The following is a 24,895-nucleotide window of genomic DNA, read 5'->3' as shown; positions in this document are numbered from 1 at the left end:
ATTGCTTCATAATGGGACAATAATTTAACACTTTGGAAATTTGCTCATAAGGCCCAGAAGATAAATGGAAGGCAGTAGCTCTTTGCTTTTCATGTGGTCAGTGTTTCTGTGCGTTTGTCTGCATGGCCTGGTTTTGAAGTAAGGTAACTTATTTGCACTGACTGAGCGCAGTGTCTTGATTTCCTTGTACTCCCTTATACCTGGAAAGCTCCTCTCATTGGCTCTTTATATGTTATGCATAGCTTTAAATCGAGAAGATAGAGACTAGGTAGCCATACAAGATAGGGATATGATGCCATCGAAGGGATTCTAGGGATGATCTAATGAGCTGAAGCTGGAGTGGTTCAGTATGAGACGCTCACTATGGAATTTCCCTGCATACATTTTTTTCTTTAAGTAGAAAGAGCAAATGTTATTTATTAGAGTTTCCTCCTCATTTAATACCTGTTCCTGAATGGGTAACTTGTCTCTCAAACGTGAGCTACGGATGTGATGCTTGAACTTCTAGATCCATGTGGATGTGAGATTCTGGTTATACATGACCAGGTTTGCCATCCGTGGTAAAGTTATCAGAAGCAGTGGATCACCATGTGGCATGAGACTGCAGAATACCTGCATTTTTCCAGGCTGTTGCTGCCCCCATGCCTTCAGCTTTGTGTATTTGCTGTAGTACAACAGCACTAATTGTTCATAGAATCATAGAATATCAGGGTTGGAAGGGACGTCAGGAGGTCATCCCCCTGCTCAAAGCAGGACCAATTCCCAACTAAATCATCCCAGCCAGGGCTTTCTCAAGCCTGACCTTAAAAACTACTAAGGAAGGAGATTCCACTATCTCCCTAGGTAACCCATTCCAGTGCTTCACCACCCTCCTAGTGAAATAGTGTTTCCTAATATCCAACCTAGACCTCCCCACTGCAACTTGAGACCATTGCTTCTTGTTCTGTCATGTGCCACCACTAAGAACAGCTGAGCTCATCTTCTTTGGAACCCCTTTCAGGTAGTTGAAAGCAGCTATCAAATCCCCCCTCATTCTTCTCTTCTGCAGACTAAACAATCCCAGTTCCCTCAGCCTCTCCTCATAAGTCATGTGCTCCAGCCCCCTAATCATTTTTGTTGCCCTCCGCTGGACTCTTTCCAATTTTTCCACATCCTTCTTGTAGTGTGGGGCCCAAAACTGGACACAGTACTCCAGATGAGGCCTCACCAGTGCTGAATAGAGGGGAATGATCACGTCCCTCGATCTGCTGGCAATGCCCCTTATACAGCCCAAAATGCCGTTAACCTTCTTGGCAACAAGGACACACTGTTGACTCATATCCAGCTTCTCGTCCACTGTAACCCCTAGGTCCTGTTCTGCAGAACTGCTGCCTAGCCACTTGGTCCCTAGTCTGTAGCAGTACATGGGATTCTTCCGTCCTAAGTGCAGGACTCTGCACTTGTCCTTGTTGAACCTCATCAGATTTCTTTTGGCCCAATCCTCTAATTTGTCTAGGTCCCTCTGTATCCTATCCCTGCCATTCAGCATATCTACCACTCCTCCCAGTTTAGTGTCATCTGCACACTTGCTGAGGGTGCAATCCATGCCATCTTCCAGATCATTAATGAAGGTATTGAACAAAACTGGCCTCAGGACCGACCCTTGAGGCACTCCGCTTGATACCGGCTGCCAACTAGACATCGAGCCATTGATCACTACCTGTTGAGCCTGACGATCTAGCCAGCTTTCTATCCACCTTATAGTCCATTCATCCAGTCCATACTTCTTTAACTTGCTGGCAAGAATACTGTGGGAGACTGTATCAAAAGCTTTGCTAAAGTCAAGATATATCACATCCACCGCTTTCCCCATATCCACAGAGCCAGTTATCTCATCACAGAAGGCAATCAGGTTGGTCAGGCATGACTTGCCCTTGGTGAATCCATGTTGACTGTTCCTGATCACTTTCTTCTCCTCTAAGTGCTTCAAAATGGATTCCTTGAGGACCTGCTCCATGACTTTTCAAGGGACTGAGGTGAGGCTGACGGTCCTGTAGTTCCCCGGATCCTCCTCCTTCCCTTTTTAAAAAATGGGCACTACATTAGCCTTTTTCCAGTCATCCGGGACCTCCCCTGATCGCCATGAGTTTTCAAAGATAATGGCCAATGGCTCTGCAATCTCATCCGCCAACTCCCCCAGCACCCTTGGATGCAGTGCATCTGGCCCCATCGACTTGTGCTCGTCCAGCTTTTCTAAATAGTCTTGAACCTCTTCTTTCTCTACAGAGGGCTGGTCACCTCCTCCCCATACTGTGCTGCCCAGTAGAGTAGTCTGGGAGCTGACCTTGTTCGTGAAGACAAAGGCCAAAAAAAAAAGGCATTGAGTACATTAGCTTTTTCCACATTCTCTGTCACTAGGTTGCCTCCCTCATTCAGTAAGGGGCCCACACTTTCCCTGACTACCACCTTGTTGCTAACATACCTGAAGAAACCCTTCTTGTTACACTTAACATCTCTTGCTAGCTGCGACTCCGTGTGATTTGGCCTTCCTGATTTCACTCCTGCATGCCTGAGCAATATTTGTATACTCCTCCCTGGTCATTTGTCCAATCTTCCACTTCTTGTAAGCTTCTTTCTTGTGTTTAAGATCAGCAGGGATTTCACTGTTAAGCCAAGCTGGTCGCTTGTTGCTTTATGAAACATTTTCCTGTACAATTGTATAATCGCTGGCTGTTGTGTAATTGCTGCCTTTCTATAGGGTACCTGCTCGATTGGAACCTTTTGCCAGCCAATCCTATTCTTCGTTTGTAATTGTTGGAAATGTAAAGAAATTTGAATCTGAGATTTGATCTGTTGGAAAGTTAGTTCTGAGTTTTGTGTCTGGCTTGTGATGGGATTTCAGGAACTTGCTTTTGTCTTACAAGTGTGTGTGGATTTCTTTTTAAAGCAACATGTCCAAGATGGACGGAAGGAGAACCTGGAGGGTTTTGTGAAAACTTTTGAGAAGCTGCCTACTACCAATGGCTATCCAGGGATCTACGCTTTAGACTGTGAAATGGTGGGTATCCGGGAGCAGAAATCCTAACTGGAAGGGGAACATACACATGAAATAGGGCCGGTGGGAAGCTTGGGGTGGAACAGGGCAGCTCTCTGCAGCGCTCTCCTGTAGAGATCTGTTTCCGCTTGTCAGTCTCCCAGAAGAATAAAAGCCGCACTTGGGATGCTGCATGTTGTTCAACAGTTACTCTCTGAGTGGGAGTCTTATCCATCAGCAGTGGGAACAGTACATTCTAATCCATTTGCAAGAGGAGCCAGGACTCAGGATGTAACTGATCAGGACGATCTAATCCAGTGCTTTTAAGCATCCTTTTGATACGGTTTATTAAGAGCAAGCCTGTTCAGGATCACTGCGTATCAAATTACTTTAAAAAGTGGATTATAAATTGTAGCTATCCTCTTTGTGGAACTCTTATTAATATTTATACCAGAAGGTTACCTTGCTGCATGAATAACTGGTTCTCCCCTGATGCTGTGCTCCAGAGATCACGTACTGTAGACCTGCCTGTCTGTAGGCCATGCTGTGGTATACATATACACCTCCTAGATACTTCTCCTTCACCTGCCATATTTAGCATCAAATAAGACTCTTCTTTTTTTTCCTTTGGCAGACCGTGAGATTATCTGGCTGTATGATGTCACAGCACATTCTGGGGGTCAGTGGGAGATGTATTTTTAATTGGTCAGCTGCTGTTCATACTTAAGATGATAAATTTCTTTTGAAAAATAGCCGTGTTAGCCAATGTATGCCAGCCAGCCATGCAGCAGCATAACTTGTCGTAATTCAGGAGACGCTAGTGCTAACATGAACGGGGTGGCACATAAATACCAAGACCTGGACTGCAAACACCAGGCTAAGACCAGCTCTCTTTGCTTGTTTGGGGTTGACAGTGTTACACCAAGCAAGGACTGGAGCTGACGAGAGTAACCGTGATCAACTCGGACCTGAAAGTGGTCTATGACACCTTTGTTAAACCGGACAACAAAGTGGTGGACTACAACACCAGGTAAGAGCAACCCCTCCCCTGGATGGAGTATGGCCGGAGCCATTAAAAAGGCTCTTGACTCGGCTTTCTGGGGAGAGTTTTGAATAATAAATGACTTCAGCAGCCCAACAATGATCTCTCGGCATGGCTTCTCTCCCCTAGCCTGTCAGCACCATCTGCAGCTGGCTCGAGAAGTGATGACAAGGCATTTCTCAAGTCCCCTCCAGCCATTCCTCCCCAGCAGCTGAGTTCGCTGCCTCTGCCGCGTGTGGCTTATGATTAGAATTTGAAATGGCAAAGCTCATTCGTGGCTGCTTTTCCTCTCATACGGAGGGCATGAAAACTTCCCCTCAAGCCCAGCCACTTACTTGCTATGCATGTGTCTTGGAAAGCGGAGGAACAGGGGTCCTGCAAGAGTGAGCTCATCCTGCCGCAGCAGGGTGGGGCTGCACCTGGCCCATGAGGTCACAACGTTACTCAACTTTGGTGCATCCGCCTGCCCATCTCCTTCTATGGGGGGAGGAAGGGGGAGCGGATGCACCAAATCCTAGTGACCCAGTGATCATGTGGGCCAAGTCGCAAGGCCCTGAGGGCAAAGCAGCTGTCACTGCAAGCGTCTCAGACGTGAATCACAATTACCACAAAGACCAGGACCCCTGCACCAGAACTGCAGTCTTAAACAAGAGCCGTTTCAGTCATGGGGGCAGGTGCCTCTGTCACCATGTCGTGCGCCAAGTCTCAATGGTTTGAATCACTTGGCTGAAAGCTTCTTGAGAACTTTGAGAATGGGAAGTTTTCATTGCCTCAAATGTGTGGGTGTTGCTAGGGCGTGGAAGGTTCAGTCCCACTAAGGAGAAGTCCCTCTGTTGCTGTCGCACTGCAGGTTTTCAGGTGTGACGGAGGAGGACCTGGAGAACGCAAGCATCACCCTGCGAGACGTGCAAGCTGTTCTATTAAACATGTTCAGCGCAGACACAATTTTGATAGGACACAGCTTGGAAAGTGATTTATTTGCACTAAAGGTAACAAACCCTGTCCCCTCCTTCCTTTCCTTTAATCTGTGTTTACCGTTTCACCATTACAGAAAGAGTTTGTCTTCATGAAAGCAAGAAGATCACAGTAGAGACTTGTATGAGCCATTGGAGGTTGCCAGATCGGTTGAGCAGGGGCACAAGCAGTGTTCAAGTCACTAGTGATCTGTACCAAAGGATACCTTCTAGCTCTGTCTGACTGAATGGGGTTGCTTTGTGAGACTGTGAGCTATCCATGAGGCAGCTGTGGAGTGTGGTGTAGTGGTTAGAGGCTGGAGGGGATTGGTTGTATGCCATTAAGCCCCTGAGTGAGCTCTAAGCTGACAGGCATCGTTAGAAAGGAGAAACACCATCCCCAGTGGCCCAGATTGTTCCCTTGTTGATGCGCTCAGCAATGCGGTCAGGGATTGGATGAGCCGTGGAAAGAGGAAACCCCTCTTTTACCCCTGGAGGCTTGTCATGGAACCACCCCAGAGGAGGGCTGGCCTGTCAAACTGTCTCCTGAAACCAAGACTGCGTTCACATGAATTATTTAATTTTGTAAGAGTTTTGGGCGGGAGGGAGAGGACTGGCTACTAGAACTCCTGGATTCTAGCCCCAGGTTTGCCACTGACTTTACTGTCTATCTGGGGCCAGGTCTATGGTAGCAAATTAAGTTGGCTTAACTATGTCGCTCAGGGCTGTGAAAAATCTGCACCCTGAGTAGTGTAGTTAAACTTCCCTACCCCCAGTGTAGACAGGGCTAGGTCAATAGAAGAATTCTCCTGTCAACCGAGCTGCTGCCTCTCAGGGAGGTGGGTTGCCTATGCCGACGGATAGGCAGTATCGGCGCAGCAGTGCTGCTGTAGCATTTTGAGTATAGACAAGCCCAAAGGTGCTTCTCTGGCCTTCATCACTGTAGCATCTGGAATGGGTTACTCAGGGAGGTGGTGGAATCTCCTTCCTTAGAGGTTTTTAAGGTCAGGCTTGACAAAGCCCTGGCTGGGATGATTTAGTCAAGGATTGGTCCTGCTTTGAGCAGGGGGTTGGACTAGATGACCTCCTGAGGTCCCTTCCAACCTGATATTCTATGATTCTATGATCTGAGCTCCTCAGTCTTTCATCCTCACCACTCCCCTGTGTGGCAGGGCAGGGCCATTGCCCCACTGTACAGAAATGGAAACACAGAGAGACGAAGTGACTCCCCCAAGGTCAGGGGAAGTCTGGCAAATTGGCACTTGGTTCAAGCCCACAAATCACAAGACCATCCTTTATCCACGTAGGCCTATTTGATAAAGGGGTAATAGTTACTAACTCACGGGGGTGTTGGGAAGTTTACTGCGTTCATGCCTGTAAGCTCTTTGCCTTTCTATACCACCCTCCTTCCCAGGATCTCAAAGTATCAGTAATCACAATAAAAAAAAAATCATTTACGGTCTCATCAGCACAAGATGACTGTGTTGGCCTCTTAAAGTCATTATTTTCTCTTAGCATCACAGAAACTGCCAAGAGAATGAACCCAAAAGCAATATAGCAAAGTTTTACAGGCAGTGCCATGCAAAGTCATAATCTCTAAAGGCTCTGGCAGTAAAGACGACATCCCAATAATGGCCACAACAAGCTTCAAATAGCAATAGCATTTCAGTTTTATATTTAAAGCTGTATTATCCCCTTTCCTCTGTCTCCCTGATCTCCATAAGTAATTATTCTGCTTGGGCTGATGCCAGCCGTGACTGTGCCAGAGAGGAGATTATCCATAATGTTTGGCAGTTTTACACTTCAAAGAGCGCGGCAGGTTGTTTCCATTAAACTGCAGCTGTTCTAAAGCATTTCCATAGCTCAGCTATGAAACGATTAACGAGGAAGTTGCAAGTTGTCACGCAACATTAGCAAGTGCCTAGACAAAGTAAGGGGCAGACGGGCGACTGGAGAGTCAAAGGCCCGTTCACGTCATCCTGTGTCGTGAATCAGAAACCTAAAGAAGAGAGCCCTCCAGGAGTCGCCCTCACTGGCCAGACGTACAAATTAACCTCAGTCTCAGGGCTATACTGTCCGTATGATACTTAACCTCTCTCTCACCCTGGCTTCTTCATATCCCCTGTTAAACACTCCTCTGGCCAGCACAGAGAATGTTAGCTCTCCAACAGATTTAAGCACACGCTGTTTCAAAAGCACATGGGCTCTGTCATGCTGGATTGAAGCACTCACCCCACTATCTAGCCCAGGGGTAGGCAACCTATGGCACGTGTGCCGAAGGTGGCACGGGAGCTGATTTTCAGTGGCACTCACGCTGCCCGGGTCCTGGCCACCGGTCCGGGGGGCTCTGCATTTTAATTTAATTTTAAATGAAGCTTCTTAAACGTTTTAAAAACCTTATTTACTTTACATGCAACAATAGTTTAGTTCTATATTATAGACTTATAGAAAGAGACCTTCTAAAAACATTAAAATGTATGACTGGCACATGAAACCTTAAATCAGAGTGAATAAATGAAGACTCGGCACACCACTGCTGAAAGGTGGCTGACCCCTGATCTAGCCATTATCCTGACTCCAGCTCTGGCCAATGCTTGATACTAGAGGCAAGTGAACTTCCTGCCCCTGTTATGTACGTGAGTGGCAGGAAATTCCTTCCCGGCCTCTGCAGTGATTTGCTTGTGCCCTGCCCATAGGATCTGCTCACCCTGTCTCATCCTACATTAACTACAAACAACACACGCGCTCAGATTATCCAGCCCTCTTTAAATCCATCTGCAGATAGAGCAGGAACAGAACCATTCAAGCTAATTTGAAACTCTCATAAGTGATTCCCTTCCAAAGCCCCAGCTCCAGCTTAGAAACCAATGGACCTGTCTCTAAAAGAGGCAAGAGTCTGCTTGTGCAGAGGTGTGGTGGGTAATGGGTTAAATCCAAGTATGGCCCAAAGCACAGCTCCTTCTGTGTCAAAGGACCCCTCCCCAGGAGCTGCTCTGACGGTGTAACAAGCTGTGAAAAGACTCCTCCAGAAGCATGGGAGCGTCTCTGGCACCAGGCTAAACGGAGGAGCGGCCCTGTTGCTCGGAGGAGTTTTAATGGCTGAGTTGATCCTTGGATAGAAGGAGCTTTGCCCGTGGAGAGGAGTTAGTACCTTGGCCGGGCTGGCAGAAGGTGCTGTTCAGGACACTTCGGTTCAGCTCCGGCAGAGCCGCCTGTGGAACTGGTTTGGTGGGAGTGTTGTGGAGGTCGTATCTGAGGGTGATCAAGGTCGTATCTGAGGGTGATCAAGGTCCTATCTGAGGGCGATCCAGGTCTTACCTGGGGTGTGTGGTTAATCTCAGTTAATGCACTGACTGCTCCGAGGAGGGAAAACAAACCGCCCTGTTTTTCTCCCCCACCCCTCCCAGCTTATCCATAACACAGTGGTAGATACTGCAGTTGTCTTTCCCCACCGGCTGGGTTTGCCTTACAAACGAGCACTTCGGATGCTGATGGCCGACTACCTCAAGCGCATCATCCAGGACAACGGTGAGACCCCAGAGACTGGGGAAACGGGAACGCTGCTTTCCCATCTAATTCCACCTACACTGCGAGGTCCTCCACTCCTCTCTCCCCTTCTGCCCTTACCACCACGTGTGCCCCACCAAGCGGAGATTGGGGCCTCACCGTGCTAGGTGCAGTGCAAACTCCTAGTCAGACAGTCCTTGCCCCAAACACCTTTCACCCTTGCAAGACGATACAAAGGGTGGGAGAAAGGAAACGTTATTGTCCCTGCATTGCAGATGGGAAACGAGGCACAGAGAGTAAGTGACTTGCCCAAGGCCAGTGGCAGTCTATAGCAGGGCTGGGACTCGATCCCACGTCTCCTGAGCCACCCTTCCTCTTTGTTCCCCCGTCTCGAAGCTGCAAGTCATGTCCCCATGCACGCTGAGACCAGCCCAGGCACTAAAGCACAGCAGCGCCTCTCCTGAAAGCCCACGTAGCGAGCCTGCTAGTGAGTCCTGTTCACGTGTCTGTCTAACTGCACGGGAGCCATCGGGGCCTCTAGACTGTAAATCCCTTTGAGCAGGGATCTTGCTCTCAGACCTGGCTGTTGTTAAGCACTCTGGATGTTTTCAGCACTACATAAATAACCTTGCAGGGCAGAGCAGTAGGACGTTTTTCAGAGCTCTCGCTTGATCTTTCAGGCAGGGGAGAATTGAGGAGCCAGGGGTGAAATCCGGTCCTAAACCACCCTTTCCACCCCTCCGCTTTTGTCAGGCTCAGAATGCCCCAATCTGAGCCTTGTTCTGGTGCCAAAGTCAGGCCATTCTGATGGGGCGGGTGCAGGCTCCAGGGTGTGCTCCTCCTCTGAGGCGTCTGCCGGCCCCACATCCAGTTTCTGTAAGGCAAGTGTCAGCGGTTGCCTGCTCCTTGTGCAGAGGGGTCTAGCGAGCGGATGGTGGTGCTGAGATGTCAGGGAATTCAGTTGCGTGAGCCACATAACCTCTCCTGGTACTTCTGCCCTGCTCTCGGGTGTGTGAAATTCCCGCTGGCATCTGTCAGCTCAGTGTTCCCCCTGAAGAGTGTAACTGTGTCTGCTGCATTTTGCTCTGGACTCCTCCAGGAGACTGTCCTGAGGCCTCCCTCTGAAATGAGGTGCTCCAAGGATGGGCTACACTCAGCATAGAACAGCTGTCACTCGACAGCTTTGTTTCTCTGTTTGAACCATGGAATCTCTCTTCCCCCCCCCCCCCCTGCCCCCAGTGCAACTAGAGCAATGCTCATGATGTAACTGCAGGGGCTTTTGAGGCCTCTGGCTCCCAATTAAGTGTCTCTGAGTTAATCCCCCCACCTTCTAATAGAACCTGGACCCCTAATGTACTCTAGAATCTGGGCCCAGGAGCCGGGCCTAGGACGCCTGTCCCTTCTGTCCCGCTGTGGCTAACTGTGGCACTTGTGTCTCTCGTTCCCAGTGGAAGGTCATGACTCCAGCGAGGACGCCAGCGCTTGCATGGAGCTGATGATCTGGAAAATCAAAGAAGATGCTAAAGTGAAACGATGACTTGTGCTCGTTCTCTCTCCTGTTCCTCCTCTGCCTCTTTGAAGCAGTGCAATAAATACTCAGCGTAACACTGCTCACCTGTACCCAGCAGCATGCCATCTTCCAGATCCCCTATGCACTTGCTGGTATCTATGGAACGTAGAGACTGCTGCTGGCACAGCTACAGGGTACAGGCTCTCAGCTGGCCATGATCACGTGGCCGGGTAGTAGCTCTGAGATCCTCTTGATTCCACCAGAGAGATGCTCTGTGATGCGGTAGTTGCCTTGTAGGCATGGCAAGGCTGCTTTGAGTAGTACAGCCAGAAAGAGACTCTTTATTCTCTAGGAGAAGCGTTCAGAGGCACGGTGGATACATCTGAAATGATCTTTTCTATGAAGCTAAAGGTAGACAACTCTTTTATTTCTGATTTAGATTTGAAGGGTGGCACAGCATCTGCCTCTGTCTTCTGAAGCAAACAGCTGCCCCCAGTGGCTGGACAGTAGGAAACAGAAAAGTTGGGTAAGAAGGGTGTGAAACAGGAAACGTTTGGTAGCTGGCATGTGAGTTGCAGACAGGCTGGTGGGGAGAGAATTGGGTCTCCCAGAAGGGATCGTAGCAAGAACCCACTGCAAGGGAGTATGGCATGCCCCTGAAACGCAGTGAATAGAAACAGCCACACTGGGCAGAAGAGGAGGAGGAGGGATGGTGATGACTTTCACCAGACTCTCTGTTGCTGTGCCCAGATCCTTCTGAACAAGTGCAGGGCTCTGTAGATCCTGGGTGGCAACAGGTGAAGAAGCCAGAAGTGTCTTATGCTCCATGCACAGCTAGGCTGCCATCACCACCTGCTGCTGGAGTCAGTTTCAGTGATACAGCAGGAAGGTGGACAGGACTGTGAGGAAGGCTGTGAAGCCATAGAGCAACTTACAGCTGTCAAGGACAGGAGGAACTTAGACTTATTAACTTGTTGGGGGGGGACAGGTGATGTTATAGGGGCTGATCTACACTCTGGCTGGCTAGGTCGTGGCATCCAGCAAGTGCTCCTCATTGCATCCTCTGGGTGACTGCAGGCTGGCAGGAGTTGGCTCCCTCCAGGGTCACCCCTTCAGCTGCCAGAGCACCTCCATTGTGTTGATCCGAAGCAAGGCTCAAGGGTTGCCAACGGGAGCTGGGTGGTGGTAGCACTGGCTGTTACTGGATAGGAAAATGTTCAGGGGTCCCTGCCGACTGATCCCTATAGCTGGGGACTGACTTAGCGAGATCAAAGCAATAGGTGAAAATAGGGCTTTTAAAAACTGGTTTTCACGGAAATTGGGGTGTTTTTTTTAAAAAATAATCCCCCAGTTCACTTTCTCTTCCTCTCTCTCCTCTTTTACAGACCCCTCCCCATCTGTTTCTATACTCGCTCAATATACTATCAATATTTATTTATGAATCGTAACTCTAAACCAGTAGTGCACAGGAATAGCAAGGGCTTTGATGGCTTGACTTTAAATGTACCATATTCGTGGCGCCCCTTTTCTAGTCCCTTTGCATTCAGGGCTCAGAGAGAGAGAATCTCGTCTGAGCGGAGATCAGCGCAGCAGCTGAGCCCAGCCCTGGCTGGCTTTCCGAAGGGCAGAACACTGCTTTGCCTACGCCGCCTCCGTCAGCTAACATACAGTGACCAGAATGGAAAATCGCTTCCGCTAGCTACCGTCCGTTTGTTCCAGGCCTCTGCAGCCCCAGGGGGTACGTTCTAGAGTGAATAACTCACACCCTCTCTTCCCCTAGTGCTGCCCGCACTGGGCCTTACCCTACAGACCGTCTGCTCCCTGGGGGCCATAGCACCGTGGGCGTGGGGCGGGAGGGTGATCAGACTGATGTGTGGGATTGGCATTACTACAGTACGTCCTGCTGCATTGTTCCCTTTATAAAGTGGCTGGCTGTAAATACGACAGATGAACTCTGTCCCGAGGAGTAACTTGCCCCTGATACCTTGTGTTCCATTGTGAGATGTATTTTTTCCCCCACCTAAAGTCTCTCTATTTTAGTTTCAGTTACCGTTCATAGATTATAACCTCACTACAGACTGTCTAACCCTGCTGCTTCCCTGGAACCACAGCAGCCTCTGCCGAATTTCCCATCTCTTCCCCATGTGCCTGCTTGCACTGGGAGTTGGGTGGGGTGACGATGGTTCTTCGTTTGCAGTGTTGCCCTTAGAAACCTGCAATCATGAGCAAAGCCATTAGCCAGAGGCTCCATCACTTCCCTGCCCTTCCCGGCTGCTTGTGGTTGGAAGCAGAGTTAACGGGGCTTGAGCCACTTTCTCTGACGATCCATCCCCAAGTGGCTCAGTCAGTGCACTTGGCCCATCTCCCCTGTTGGTAACAGGCCGTGTCCCAGCCCCTCGCTCAGCGCAGACCCTCTGCTAAGCACGGAGTTGCTGAATTGGGTTCTTGCTGTATTGTGGGAGGCATACACGTAAAGGGGTGTCCTCAGTCCCCCACCACTCTTCACAGCAGGCTGCCCTCCGGCTCTGCCACCTGCTGTTCCAGACTCTGAGGCACTGAGCAGTAAACGCTGCTGTTCACAAGGCCTGTCTTTTGCTAGTGGGTGGGGCCGTGTAGGAAGTTTACTGGGGAGGAATGGATTTCTCTGCTCCTGCCCTCTCCCCACCAGAGGTACTTCCAGGGAACTACAGCTTAGAGGTTACACCATCTTTACTGCTAATGAGCTTCTCCTCCGGATTGCCAGTGCGGACTGTTCCCGGTCTGGTTCTGTTCTGCTGGCTATAGAAAGGGGCGAGCATTGTTTAGCAATAAAGCTTGGAGCAGTGCAGGATTCGAGGCAGGTTCTTGCCTTCGGGACGTCTTTCCAGTCAGCTTTTCCTTTAGGCCGGAACGCCTCCGCTTTTTGTTCACGCCCCAGCTGGGAACTGGCCCCGGCTGCTTTCCCCCAGGAAGGCCCAAGTGTCTTTGTTCCAGAGCGGAAGTGGCCCGAGCAATGGACATCCCCACCCCTCAGTGGACGCCATCCTGTGAGGGTGAATGGCATAACGGGTGATTCTCCAGCTGCTATTCTCCAGTTGGGCCTGCTGCCCAATGTTCGTGTGGGCCCATGTAGCAGTGGGGGGCGGGGTGGGTGGGTGAGAGGAGGGGTAGAAGGCACATCTACTGGGATGAGCTGCCCTCATTAATGGCTAGAGGATGGAGTCCTCTTGCCTGTTGTGAGAGGCATTTGATGCCAGGTTTCCAGCAGCAGAAATGATGGATCGCCTTCCGTTCCCCCTTCAATTTTCAATCCACCATGATGGGCTTCAGTTGTAGCCTGTATTGGACGACGGTCTAAAATGAGATTTCTGGCCGTGTTCGTTATAGGGGCTTGGAATATTCCACGTTGCTTTATATCTTTTGCAGTCCCTCTTTCCTTCCTCCCGCTCTGTCCATTTCAGGAAGCAGCTCTGGGGTGCTAGTCATCACTGTGCTGATTAAAATCAGGCCTCTTGGTCACTGTATTGTTACTAACTCTATCTCCTCCCCCCTGCCTGCGTTCTCTACCCCCCCCCCCACCTCCCACCCGGAAATGTGGCGTACTGTAGATGCTGCTGCAGGTAACCAGCTGGCATGGGGGTCTGCCCCCTTGCAGTAATTCTTTCTTTGAAGCGCCTGGGACACTGTAACAGCAAAGGGGATAGATTTTTGGACTGTATCTAAACATTGTAACCTGTTCCTTTTTGTAATTCTTTTTAATAAAAAGGTGTTGAATAGACCCGTGGGCTGATCGCTCTGGGGCTCCTCTGTGCTCCCACCACTGAACTGTTCCTCTGACATTGCTGTGTTCTTGTCAGTTCAATACCATGGGTGGGAGATGCCCAACAGCCCTGCCCATTGCTCGCTGAAATTCTCCTGTGGCACAGCCCTGGAGGTGATCCGGATCGCACAATTGGCACCACTGTATATTTGAATAGCACCTGTCATCTCCTGGGGTTGCAAAGTACATTGCAAACAGTGTCCTTTCAGCTCCATGCAGAGCAGTGGGTGGAGGGGAGGTAACCACCATGTAATGCTCCGCACAAGCGGGACAAGAGGGTAAATTTGAGACAAGGCCACTAGGCTAAGTATGTCTAGGGCTCTCGGTGTCTGTACTGAGCACCTGCTGTCAGGGGTCCTTTGAGAAACCCTCCACCCCATAAGCTGCCTGGAATTTAATTTCTTTCTTGCTGGAGGATAAAGGGTAACGTTAGCTTTCATCAAACACCCCCAAAGCACTAGGCAAACTGTAGGGAGTGAAGGATTGTTTCACCCATGACTGACATGCAGCCAACTCTGGGGTGGAACATCCATTCTCAGCACAGCACACAAGAGGTTCGGCTAAAAAGCGAAGAACACAGAGTCCAATTGAAACTCCAGGCATGATATTTAGTAAACAGCATCAATTTCCCGTACCCCCCCTGTAGGCTGTTTAAACATGGTGAGTTGTCAGCATGGCTTGTCCCATCCAGCAGAGCGCCCCCTACCCCTCTCAGTCCGGGCTACATTCCGTCATTAACTCTCCCAACAGCTTGGTTTTACTTCTACATCTCACATCAGTCTGACTTGGGGCCAATGCTGCTACCTTCAGAGCGCAGCTGGAGCTGGTGGGACTGCGAGAGAGGCGCTCCGGAGAGCAAGGGGGCTGGTGATCAGGGTTCTGTTTCAACAGGACCGTCGGCCTTCCCTGTGCCGCAGCCACGCCTGCGTTACAAAGTGTGTGGCGGCTTTCTTACACCTGCAGAGACAGTGGGCCTTTTGGTCCCAGCCTTGCCCTGGCAGTCAGGACTCCTGGGTCCCACTCCCAGTCCTGCCCCAGCCTGGCTGTGTGCCTGTGGGTAGCCCCTTCACTCTCCAGGGCTGTCTATACAATGAAGGTGGTGATGAAAGAGGGCTGGTAGGAGGAGGAGTGTTTGGAAAGGGCCCTGGCTCTGCGGTAAGGGGCAGGGATTTGCTATTTCACGGGTTGGGGGAAGGGGAGGGACTGAGCTGTAGTTGGTAGTGACCAGTGCTCTGAAATCCAAGGGTGTGATTGGGCCAGTGGAGCTCAGCAGAGGAGGAAGAGGGAAAGGCTTGGCTTTGCACTAGGGCTTCATCCTGGGCAGCACAGGGGTGGGGCCCCGATCCTGTATTAGTGGGCGTGCTGCTGTCCTACCGCATGGGCGAAGGGAGGGTGGAGCTCAGTGCAGCCAGAGCATAAGGCTCCCACATCACCCCTGTCCGGCCCCTAGGCCCTGCCCTGATTTTACCCTGGGCCATAGGGAGACCGGTGTGCCTGGACCTTGAGACTCATCCACCAGGCACTGGTGCCTGTGTAGCACAGTCACCGTGTGCACCGCACCAGGCCCTGCAGCATCAAGGCCAAAGGAATCGCCCATCAGCCAAAGATCTCAAAGCACTTGCCGGGCCATTAAAGCTGCCTGGGTCGCCAGGCCAGCGTCACTATGCAGCGCGCTGCCTCCCCGGCCCCTGCGTCTCTCTCAGATGTAGGGGCAGAGCCCAGGAGTCTGGCCTCACTGCCTCCCCGGCCCCTGCGTCTCTCTCAGATGTAGTGGCAGAGCCCAGGAGTCTGGCCTCACTGCCTCCCCGGCCCCTGCGTCTCTCTCAGATGTAGGGGCAGAGCCCAGGAGTCTGGCCTCGCTGCCTCCCCGGCCCCTGCGTCTCTCTCAGATGTAGGGGCAGAGCCCAGGAGTCTGGCCTCACTGCCTCTTCCTCTAAGCTGTGGGCCACACCCTTTCCCAATGCAGGGAATACAATCCAGGCCTGCCAGTCCACACCCTCCTCCCAGTTCCCCTGTGCTCACCTCTCGCTCACACCCAGTCCCACAGCTGGGCTGAGCACCCCAGAGTCTTCACCCCGGAGCCCCTGCCCCTGTTCTAGCCACTCGACCATGCTGCCTTACTCCTGCCCCATCAATCTCCCAAATGGGGGAGAAATTAAAGTGCCGGTTGGGGAAGCTGATTCAGCGCTGAGAAAAGGTTAAGGCAAAAAGTTCAAATTAAAAATAATAGGCCATTAGATGACCTCACCGGCAATGCGTTTTATTGAACATGCTCGTTACGGCTTTGATAATCTCACTGGTTACTTAGGGTGCCATAAAAGTCATGGCTCACCTCGAGCTCAGCCCTCCCCTGTGTCTGTGTCTCGACCCGTCTTGTCAGCCTTTATGGGTCTGGCATTAAACTCTCTGGCTCCCCTAGTCCCTAAGGAGAAGCTTTTCAAGCCCAGGCCAGGTCTGCACCTCGCGGGTGGCTGACTCTCCAGAAAGCCGATTGTACGGAAGGGTGTTCACCTACCGAAGTGTGAGACTGAAACCATGTCCCTGGGGTAAGGGTGGGTAGGTCAGGGTTACAGGTGACCTGCAAAACCCAAGTCTGCCCTTTTTTGCTTCTTTATATATGACATTGGGCAAATGGAGTGGGTCACCCTCTTGTGGTGGATAACAGCCTTCTATTGCTGTTAGCTCAAAGGCAGAGGCTGGTGCTTTAGATGCTGAAGGTCCCTGGTCCTGTCAGCAGGGCTCATCAGCGGGGATTAGGACCTTCTGCCCAGGCCTCTGGAGTTACAGAAGTTGCTTCCTTTGCTGCTAGGCTGAAATTCCAAGCCCAGAAGGGACCACTGGGATCACCTAGTTTGATCTCCTGCATCGCCCAGGCCCCACAGTAACTCCTAGAGCAGATCTGCTAGAAAAACAGCCCGTCCTGCTTTACAAACGGTCTGTAGGCTCCTGTTCTCGATATGGATTAGAAACAGAAGCCTGGTCCACCCTGTCTCGCACTGGACACTGGATCAGCTGCCGAACTAATTGGGTTGTTAACAAAGCGAAACCCAATTAAGTGGGCGGGGGTGGGGGAGCTCGCTCAAGCTGTTGAAAACCCTTTGTCGTTCTTTGTTTTTACCTGAACCCCTTTAACTCAAAACACCTGAGTAACAGTTGGGAGCAAGGGTCTCTGTTACACATCCAGAACCCCCTCTCTCACTGAAGGACAAAGACAGCTCCCAAGATGCATATCTCCGGGTCTTCCAGTGAGCTCTCCAGCAGAAGGTCAGGCCTGACCTCCCTGCTGTTCTTAAATTCAAAAAGCAGGAGGGCCGAGTGGATATATTCAGGGTTCTGTATTCTTCAGAAGGCACCAACAAAAAGACCTAAACCCAGCAGTTCTTTACCCTCCCTTTTCCAAGTCACCTTTATAATAATTTACTACGTGTCTTGCAGCAGCAGCTAGGCCCTGCCCCAAAGAGCTGGCTGGCTGACTAGAAAAATGTTCTTCCCATTTCGCTGGTGGGCAGCTGAGGTGCAGAGATGAAAAGACTTATACAAGGCCACGCAGTGAGTTTGTGTCAGAGCTGGGAATTGGACCCACATCTCCTGCTCTGTGGCTTAACCACGGGAGCAACCTGCCTTGCTTTAAACTCATGGCCAAACGGCACCTGCCTGGATGAAGACACAGCATGGGGTCTCGGAGAAAGGATTTGTGTCATCTTCCCACAAGAGGCGCTGAGACAAACCTAGATGCCGCGGTGCCACTTGTCCCCCGTGTCTGTGCCCATTGAGTGTGGCGTCAGGGCTCTCTTCGAGGTCAGAGGTGACGGAGCTGATCGGGAAGGCCCGGCATTAACCTCCCACCCCTTTGTCCTGTCGTGCCGGCGCTCCCAGAGCCTTGCCGTGTGCAGGGTATCGATCAGGGAGGCTGAGCCTGTCTTAAAGCCTGTCTTTAGTTAATTTCCCAGTGTAAGCTCTTTACTGGCCAATTCGTGCCACTGGGAGCCCTCTGTCCGCGGGGTTGTCACGGATGCAGCGGCCTGCTGGGGGATTGATCGTGCTGTCAGGGCTCATCTCTGTGGCGTGAAGGGTGGGCGGGGGGCTGGCACATGATCCAAGGGGACAATGTCCCTTACTTAAAGGAAATCTGATCTGGGGTTGTCACTAACCCTCCTTCCCCTTGGGATGACGGTGCCAGAGCGCTGTCTGCAGGGCTTTCACTGCAATGTACTGCCTGGTTAATCACCGTGCATAGAGAATTAATATCGTTTTAAAGTGTGTCTGGGAGGAGAGTTTTCAAAGCACCGATGAAGCCAGGAGCCCACAGCCTACTGGCTTCAGTGGTAGCCGAGCTGCTGTTTATGTCCCTGGAAAGCTAGGGACTTGGGACTGGGTTCGAGGCCCTGCTCTGCCACAGATTTCTGGGTAACCTTGGCCAAGTCACTTTGCCTCTCGGTGTCTTAGTTACAGCCCTGCTCTACCTCCTGTGGGGGCTGTGAGGATAAACACATCAAAAGCTCCAAGGTGCTGGATATTACCGTGACGGGGGGAGATCAATACCATAGACAATCTGACCCCGGCAAGCTGAGGACAAGTGGCCAGACAGAGGGAGCTCTCCTCAGCTGCAGCACAAACCGCCCCGGCGCAGCAGCCGCTGGCCGCTGTAGTGACCGGTGCAATACAAATGACGCAGGAAAGGGGAAGAGGGTTTTTGATTTCCACTCTGCCCCCCGTTTAAAGTGCCCAGTGGGGTCAGTGCCGCTCCCCTTTCGTAGTGCGAACGCTGCCCGCTGAGTTCCAGCAGCGTGGGACACGCTGTCTAGCAACCAGCCAGCAGGGCGCGGAGTCTGGTTTCCTCTCGTCCTGCACCTCGCGCGGCCGTTCACACCAGGGCAACCATCGGCTGGGGGTCAAATGCAGCACAGGGTGTATGTTTATGTCTACTGGGTGTGCGGGGGTGAGAGAGAAACACACGACCCTCTACTGCCTGGAATTGGAACTGATCCCGTGTGTCACAGGCCCTCTACCGCTAGCAGCTAACGGAGGGATGCCACCCACTAGATGCTGCGTTAGCTCAAGCAGTAGCCGCTCGCCCCTTTGGGGCTGGACCTGGGGTGTGCGCTCCCTCGCGATGACTGGGTACACAACTGGGGGTTCACTGGTTCTACCTTTAAAGCAGGGGGGCTGGGACTCCAGAGAGCTCGGAGATCAATGCTTGGTTCTACCAGCGTCAAGCCGGGTGAGCCTAGGTAAGTCACGTTCCTTTCGGGGTATCTCGGTCCCCTCCATGAAACGGGGGCAGCATCAGATTAACAAGTGGATTATAAATCAGAGAACGTTTGCCAAGTGCCTTTGGCTGGCAGGGAGCAGGGAGCGCTTCCCGGGGCCCTTGTTACACCCGGACGGAGGCTGCAGTCACCTCTCTGAGTTGGTTAATCGGGGGCGGGGGGGTGGGTGTCGTTTCTCCTTTGGTAAAGAAAGAGCTGGCTTTGGCCGGGGCCCTCCTGGCGAATGCTGGCTCAGCGTGAAGCCGGATTCCCGCCGCGCTGCTTTCACAGGGCGTCTGTGCAGCTGACCTCTTTCCATAGAGCCAACCAGCTCCTGGGGTCAGAGGTGAGTGGGGATGATCGATCCCGTCTTTAAAAAGCCTTCAGCTCGTTTTGTCCAGTCCCTTAAGAAGCGCGAGCGGCTAGAAAGGGCCCCGCTAACACCGTGGAGTGAAAGTGACAGAAGGGGAGGGGGAGACGGGAAAGTATTGATCAGAAATTGGGGGGGGCTGGCGAGAAATCTGCTCTGCCCTGCATGGCGGAGAGGGTAAGCTCTTTACCGAGTGACACCAGTGTGTCATGGCCCATTCTCCCATTGATCAGGAGCCCCAAACACATCTGCTGTCCCTCCTCGCAGCCAGGCGAGCTGCTGCGTCGACCCTCCAGCCCAGGCAGCCTTCTTCCTCTGGCCCTTCGTTTTCAGTGGGTCCTCCCCCAAAGTCTGGCTTCGTCTTTTCTAGTTCAGAGGAGGAAGGATGAGTTCAGTGGACTGGGCCCGGGGAGAGCCGGGGTTCTTCGTTTATGGAGTTTTAAGCTGGAAAGGGCCATCAGCCCATCTAGTCTGGCAGCCATTGGATTTCACCCAGAGCCTCTGTATTAACACCGAAGCCTTTAGTCAGACCAGAGCATTTCCAAGCTCCCGGCCAGTCTGCCCCTGGGGGAAATCCCTTCCCGACCCCAGATCTGGCCATCAATATGACCCAGAGCATGTGAGCAAGGCCCAGCAGCCAGGTCTCTAGAAAGAGGATTTTGTGTCCCACCTCAGAGCATGGGTCCACCCTGCAGGTGTCCCGTCTCCACCCGTGGCCAATCTCTGATGCTTCAGAGGAAGGCGACCCAGAATACGGCTTGCCAAATGTGCATCTGCGGAAAAACATTCCTTCCTGACCCCTGCAGACAGCCTTGAAGCCTGAGATTGATTATCACCATTATTTTTCCTATTCCTGGCCCTGTCACAGACTCCTAGGGTGACCAGGAGCAAGTCACTCAAGCTGCCCCGTGCCTCAGTTTCCCTCAGTAAAGGGGGGGTAATACTTCCTTGCCTCCCAGGGTTGGGTTACGCAGCTCAGCCCCATTAGGGCCTGGAGGTGTTTGCATGCAGTGATGCTGAGGGTGCCAGATAGAACAGCACAAGGGCTGCCTCTTACTCTCCTATGGTCCCTTTTAAGTTGACCCCAAAGTACCAGGGAGTGAGGGAAAGGCCCTGGGCAGCAGGTTACCCCATCACGGCACCTTCCTCTCAAGCAGCTGATGCTGGCGATAGGCCCCTGGGCTGGATGGACCCTGCTCTGACCCAGTCTAGCCATTGCTATACTCAGGTGAGGATCTCAAAGCGCAGTGCAGCCTCCTTCATCCACCCCCTGTGAACTCTGCCACTGGGCAGCGCCACGTGAGGGGCGTTCCCAGCTGGCGACGGGGGCGGTGGGGTGGTTTTCTCACCCCTTCCCATCGCTCAGCGCCGGTGAGCCATCCTGGCGCCGTTCCCGGATCGCTGAGCGTCAGCCCCGGAGAGGGTCCTTGCTGTTTCACATCTGCCCCTGAGAACTAGAGACGCCAGTGGTTGAAAACACTGCCCTCTACTGCTTCGAATCAGAACTGACCGCATATGTGTCCTAGACCCTGTGTGGCTAGCAGCCAATGGCGGTTCTGTCGCAGCCAGCTGCTGTCTCACAGCTGTGTGAGCGACTGCGGGGGTGCAAGCGGTAGTGGCTTGTGCGCTGAGTTTCACTAAGGTGGGTCCAGTCTGGAGCTAGGTGAAATGCAGCTCGCGACAGGCTCCCGTTCAGAAGCCAGGATCCACGTCAGCCCACGCTGGGAAGTTTCCAGAGCTAGATCCAGATTACCCCCAGGGGGCAGTGGTTCCAGGCTGGGGTGGAGTTTAGCTTTGAGGTTTTGGACTGGTCTGGAGCCCCTGCTCAGAGCGGTACCTGATGTGGGCTGGTGCCCAAGGGGATGTTTGCAAGAGCTCCCAGTGCAGCTGAAGACACATACCAGATTCCCCTTGACACTACAGGTAGGGGGGATATGGGTCCTCTCTGTTGGGCATCAAGGAGTTAAAAGACACAGAACCAGGAGACCTCTTGATGGGCGTTATCGCTCCTAATAAATGCTCAGCCCTCTACATCCTCCAAGGGACGTCCAAATACCCACAGACCCCATCAGCTGTGACATGCATCTGTATCGTCACCATCCCATGGGGACTGTGAAGGCTGATTTCCCCCTCCGGCACTCTGAGTGCAGAAGGTGGGGGCCCGCAAGGATTCTAAAAATTAATACTGGCCACTCCAGGCTTGTATTAAACACCCAAGGTTACAGTGTCTCTCTGACCTTGGCTTGGTAAATGCTGCCACCACCCAAATGCAAAACCCCCCCCTTGGACCCAGGAAGGAGCACTTGGGAATTCCTCCCTGTGGGTACCCTCAAGCCCTTTCACCCCCCTCCAGGGAAGAGCTAAGAAAGAAAACAAAGGAAAACAAAGGCTACCAGCTAATCAAACAACATTCCACAAACCTCTTAGGACACCAAAAATCCAATCCTGTTCTTAAAAAAGGTCAATTTTATTAAAAACTAAAAGGAAAAAAAAAACATCTGGAACTTTTTGCTAGATCTTAAAAGAAACAAATTACAAAAATTAAGCATCCAAAACAGCTTTCTTGGGGGTTCAGCTTAAAGGTTACAAGCAAACAAAAGCATCTGGGGTTAGCACAGAGGAATCCACAAGCCAAAATAAAGAAAATAACCTGATTGGGTCTAGCTAAACTTCCCTAATTTACTTACATTTGGGGACGGGGGGAAAGGTTTCAAATCAGTAATTCTAGGTCTGATCTGGTGAATTTTCATACCTGGTTTAAGCCTTACACAGCATTGCTGCTCTGTGTCTCCTTCTCCTGAGAACAAGGGACAAAGGGAAAGTTTCTTTCCCAAATTTAAAAGTTCTAGCCTTCCCATTGGTGCTTTTGGTCAGGTGCTCACTCCTTTTCTTTTACCTGTGGGCTTGTTAACCCTTTACAGGTAAAGCAAGCAGAGAACAGACCCCAAGAGGGATTTTACAGCTAACTGTCTGTCTGGGTGTTAATAAAAGGGAGCTCCCCCACCTTCATTTATCACAGGGACACTGAGGTACAGAGGGGTGGATGGTACAGATTGGGTCCCCTCCAGGGCTCTAACGTGAGGCACCCCCAGTCTTGTCTACGCTAGAAGGGATCGCCCGTAGAACTAGGCTGGGCAGAATTCAGGTTCTATTTTTTACCATTTTGACGGATATCAACGTTCCGTTTGAAGCTTTTTTTTTCTGATTTAAATGTTCACAGTTGTGCAAAATTATGGGTTTTAAGCATCCCCACCCTGCCCGATTTGTATTGATTTAAATTTTCACAGTTGTGGGAAATTATGGGAGTGGGGTTCAGATTACTAAGGGGGGGGGAGACAATCATGGTTTAATAACAGTAGATGTTGAGATCTATGAAGTTAACACTTTGTAACCACTAAAACTCAAACTATCAACATCACTTGGCAAAATATACAAAGCAAATGCCCTTCAATCAAACTCCCCTAAGTTCTCAAACAGCCTTTTTCTTACGTTGTCTAACTTTTGATTGTTATTGATGGAAATATTTGTCTGTGTGTTTGGTGAAATCAACCTTTAATCGAATCCTCCCAAGCCTATGGAGCGCTAAACCCACAAGCTGTCCTGGTGGAGATGTAGCTTTTGCCAGCGTAGCTTAAAGCAGGTCCCCGAACAGACTCGTCTATACCGACAGAAGGACTCGTTTGGCTGGTATTGCTGTGTCTACACTGGGGCTTCTGCTGGCGGGATGCGGAGTTTTTTCCTGCTCCTAGCAGACATAGTTATGCTGGGAAAACTTTGAAGTGTAGACCAGGCCCTTCTGAAAATGTGGGCGTTACTGACTAAGGTCTTGGCGTGTCAGAACCAGGATTAGAACTCAGCACTTCCTGCCTCCTAATCCTCACAACTCATGTACCTCAATACAAAGCAACTACAGTTGGTACCCACCTGACTGAGCCCTCTGTCAGCCAGGTCCTTTCCCACTGTGCTAGCAATTGTATCAGTCCTTAAAGCTCCCCGCCCTACTTCTCTCTGGGTCAGGAGCTCGGGAGACACAGCCTCCCAGACACTCCTAACACAGGCAGTGCATAAAGTCCTCGAGGAATGCGACAACCACAAGGGATACCCGTTGGTCCGGTGTCCGGCAGGCTTTGGCTGGGAGCTGCAGCCAGACCTTGCAGAGACTCAGGGGTTGAGCGCTGGCTTTGCAGCAAGGGGGACGGCTGAGCGCATGGGGATGGCCCTGTGGATTCATGGCTCTGCCGTGTGCTCCCCGGGTGACTTTGGGGCCCAGTTCAGCTCCCGGTGTGCTGAGCTCTTGGGACAATCTAGCCCTGAATGTCTTGCCTCAGTTCCCCCATCTGCAGAATGGGGCTAAAGGTCCTGTCTCCTACCAGTCATCTGTCTGGGCTATTTAGGTGGGAAGTTCATTGTAGCAGGGGCTGCCTCTCACTCTGTGTCTGTCCAGCATCGTGGGGCTCGATCAGCGCAGACCGCTAGGAACTGCTGCTCTCATACAGAGTCCAATGCCCCTGGCAGTGCCACTGAGAGAAGTGAAACCATCGGCGGGCGGCTTTGGTTTCCATTCTCCCGACCAGCAGCTCAACCGCGTGTTGGTGCTTCCCGGTGGAAAAGGATGAGCTGAGCCAAACCGCATGTGCCGACGGGAACCTTGTTTGGGGGACAAACTGGGACCAGCTCAGCGTCCAGCCGAAATATCCCTGCTCCCTTGGAGGGGGCTGACGCCAGAGCATGGGGCTCGTGGGTGACGACACAGGGCTGCCCTTGCCACCCAGCTGTGACATTATTGATATAATCTGGGACCATATAGATCATTGTTGCAGCCAAGGTCCTGTAGTTGCACCCAAATCTTGTATAAAGGGGGTCAAATGAGGTGTCTAAGACAAGGTTATGGTTTACTGGTTATAATTATGCTGTCTGTATGTGTGTATCAATTTTGTAGTTGAAGTTATGAATATTGGCTCTATACTGTCTGTATTTCAAACTTATGCTAAGCTTCTGGGAAACTTCCCAGACAGATTGGTGTTAGCTCTGCCTAGCCTGCTTGATGGCCCATTAAGGACCATCAGCTATACAATGGACCCATTGAGAGAAGGCAAATATGCCTTGAGACTCAGCAAAGTATGCAGGGACTGGCCCATGTGACTCTAGACTCCATTTTGCTGTAATTTTCCACAGTAAGAACAAAGAGGTGTTCTTACACCTGGAAAAGACTATATAAGGCGGATGCCTCATCTCCATCTGGTCTTCAGTCCTGCTTCTTACCTCTGGAGGAACTTTGCTACAAGCTGAAGCTTTGAACAAAGGACTGAGGACCCATCCCAGCGGGGGATGTATTCCAGAGACTTGATTTGAACCTGCAGTTTATTCTATCGCTGCTGCAAGCCTGAACCAAGAACTTTGCCATTCCTGTATGTAATTGATTCCATTTAACCAATTCTAGCTCTCATCTCTA

At 51.4% G+C, this 24,895-nt stretch overlaps 1 protein-coding gene across 2 annotated transcripts in view; it reads left to right on the top strand.

The window, feature by feature from the left end:
- The window catches only part of REXO1 (RNA exonuclease 1 homolog), a 74,191-nt gene extending 60,409 nt beyond the window's left edge, over positions 1-13,782 (top strand). The window contains exons 12-16 of one of the 2 annotated variants that reach the window (XM_054013535.1): positions 2,927-3,037; positions 3,928-4,043; positions 4,906-5,044; positions 8,416-8,536; positions 9,964-13,782. In XM_054013535.1, coding sequence (XP_053869510.1) covers positions 2,927-3,037; positions 3,928-4,043; positions 4,906-5,044; positions 8,416-8,536; positions 9,964-10,052 — 576 coding nt within the window. In that variant the 3' untranslated portion in view covers positions 10,053-13,782. Of the gene's footprint in view, positions 1-2,926; positions 3,038-3,927; positions 4,044-4,905; positions 5,045-8,415; positions 8,698-9,963 lie in introns of those variants that run through there. The other variant, XM_054013534.1, reaches the window with a different exon arrangement.
- Positions 13,783-24,895: the final 11,113 nt, after the last annotated feature.

Source organism: Malaclemys terrapin, chromosome 24, assembly GCF_027887155.1.
Source record: "Malaclemys terrapin pileata isolate rMalTer1 chromosome 24, rMalTer1.hap1, whole genome shotgun sequence".
NCBI lineage: Eukaryota > Metazoa > Chordata > Testudines > Emydidae > Malaclemys > Malaclemys terrapin.
The sequence above is the reverse complement of the archived record's forward strand: the minus strand, read 5'-3'. Positions and strand labels throughout refer to the sequence as shown.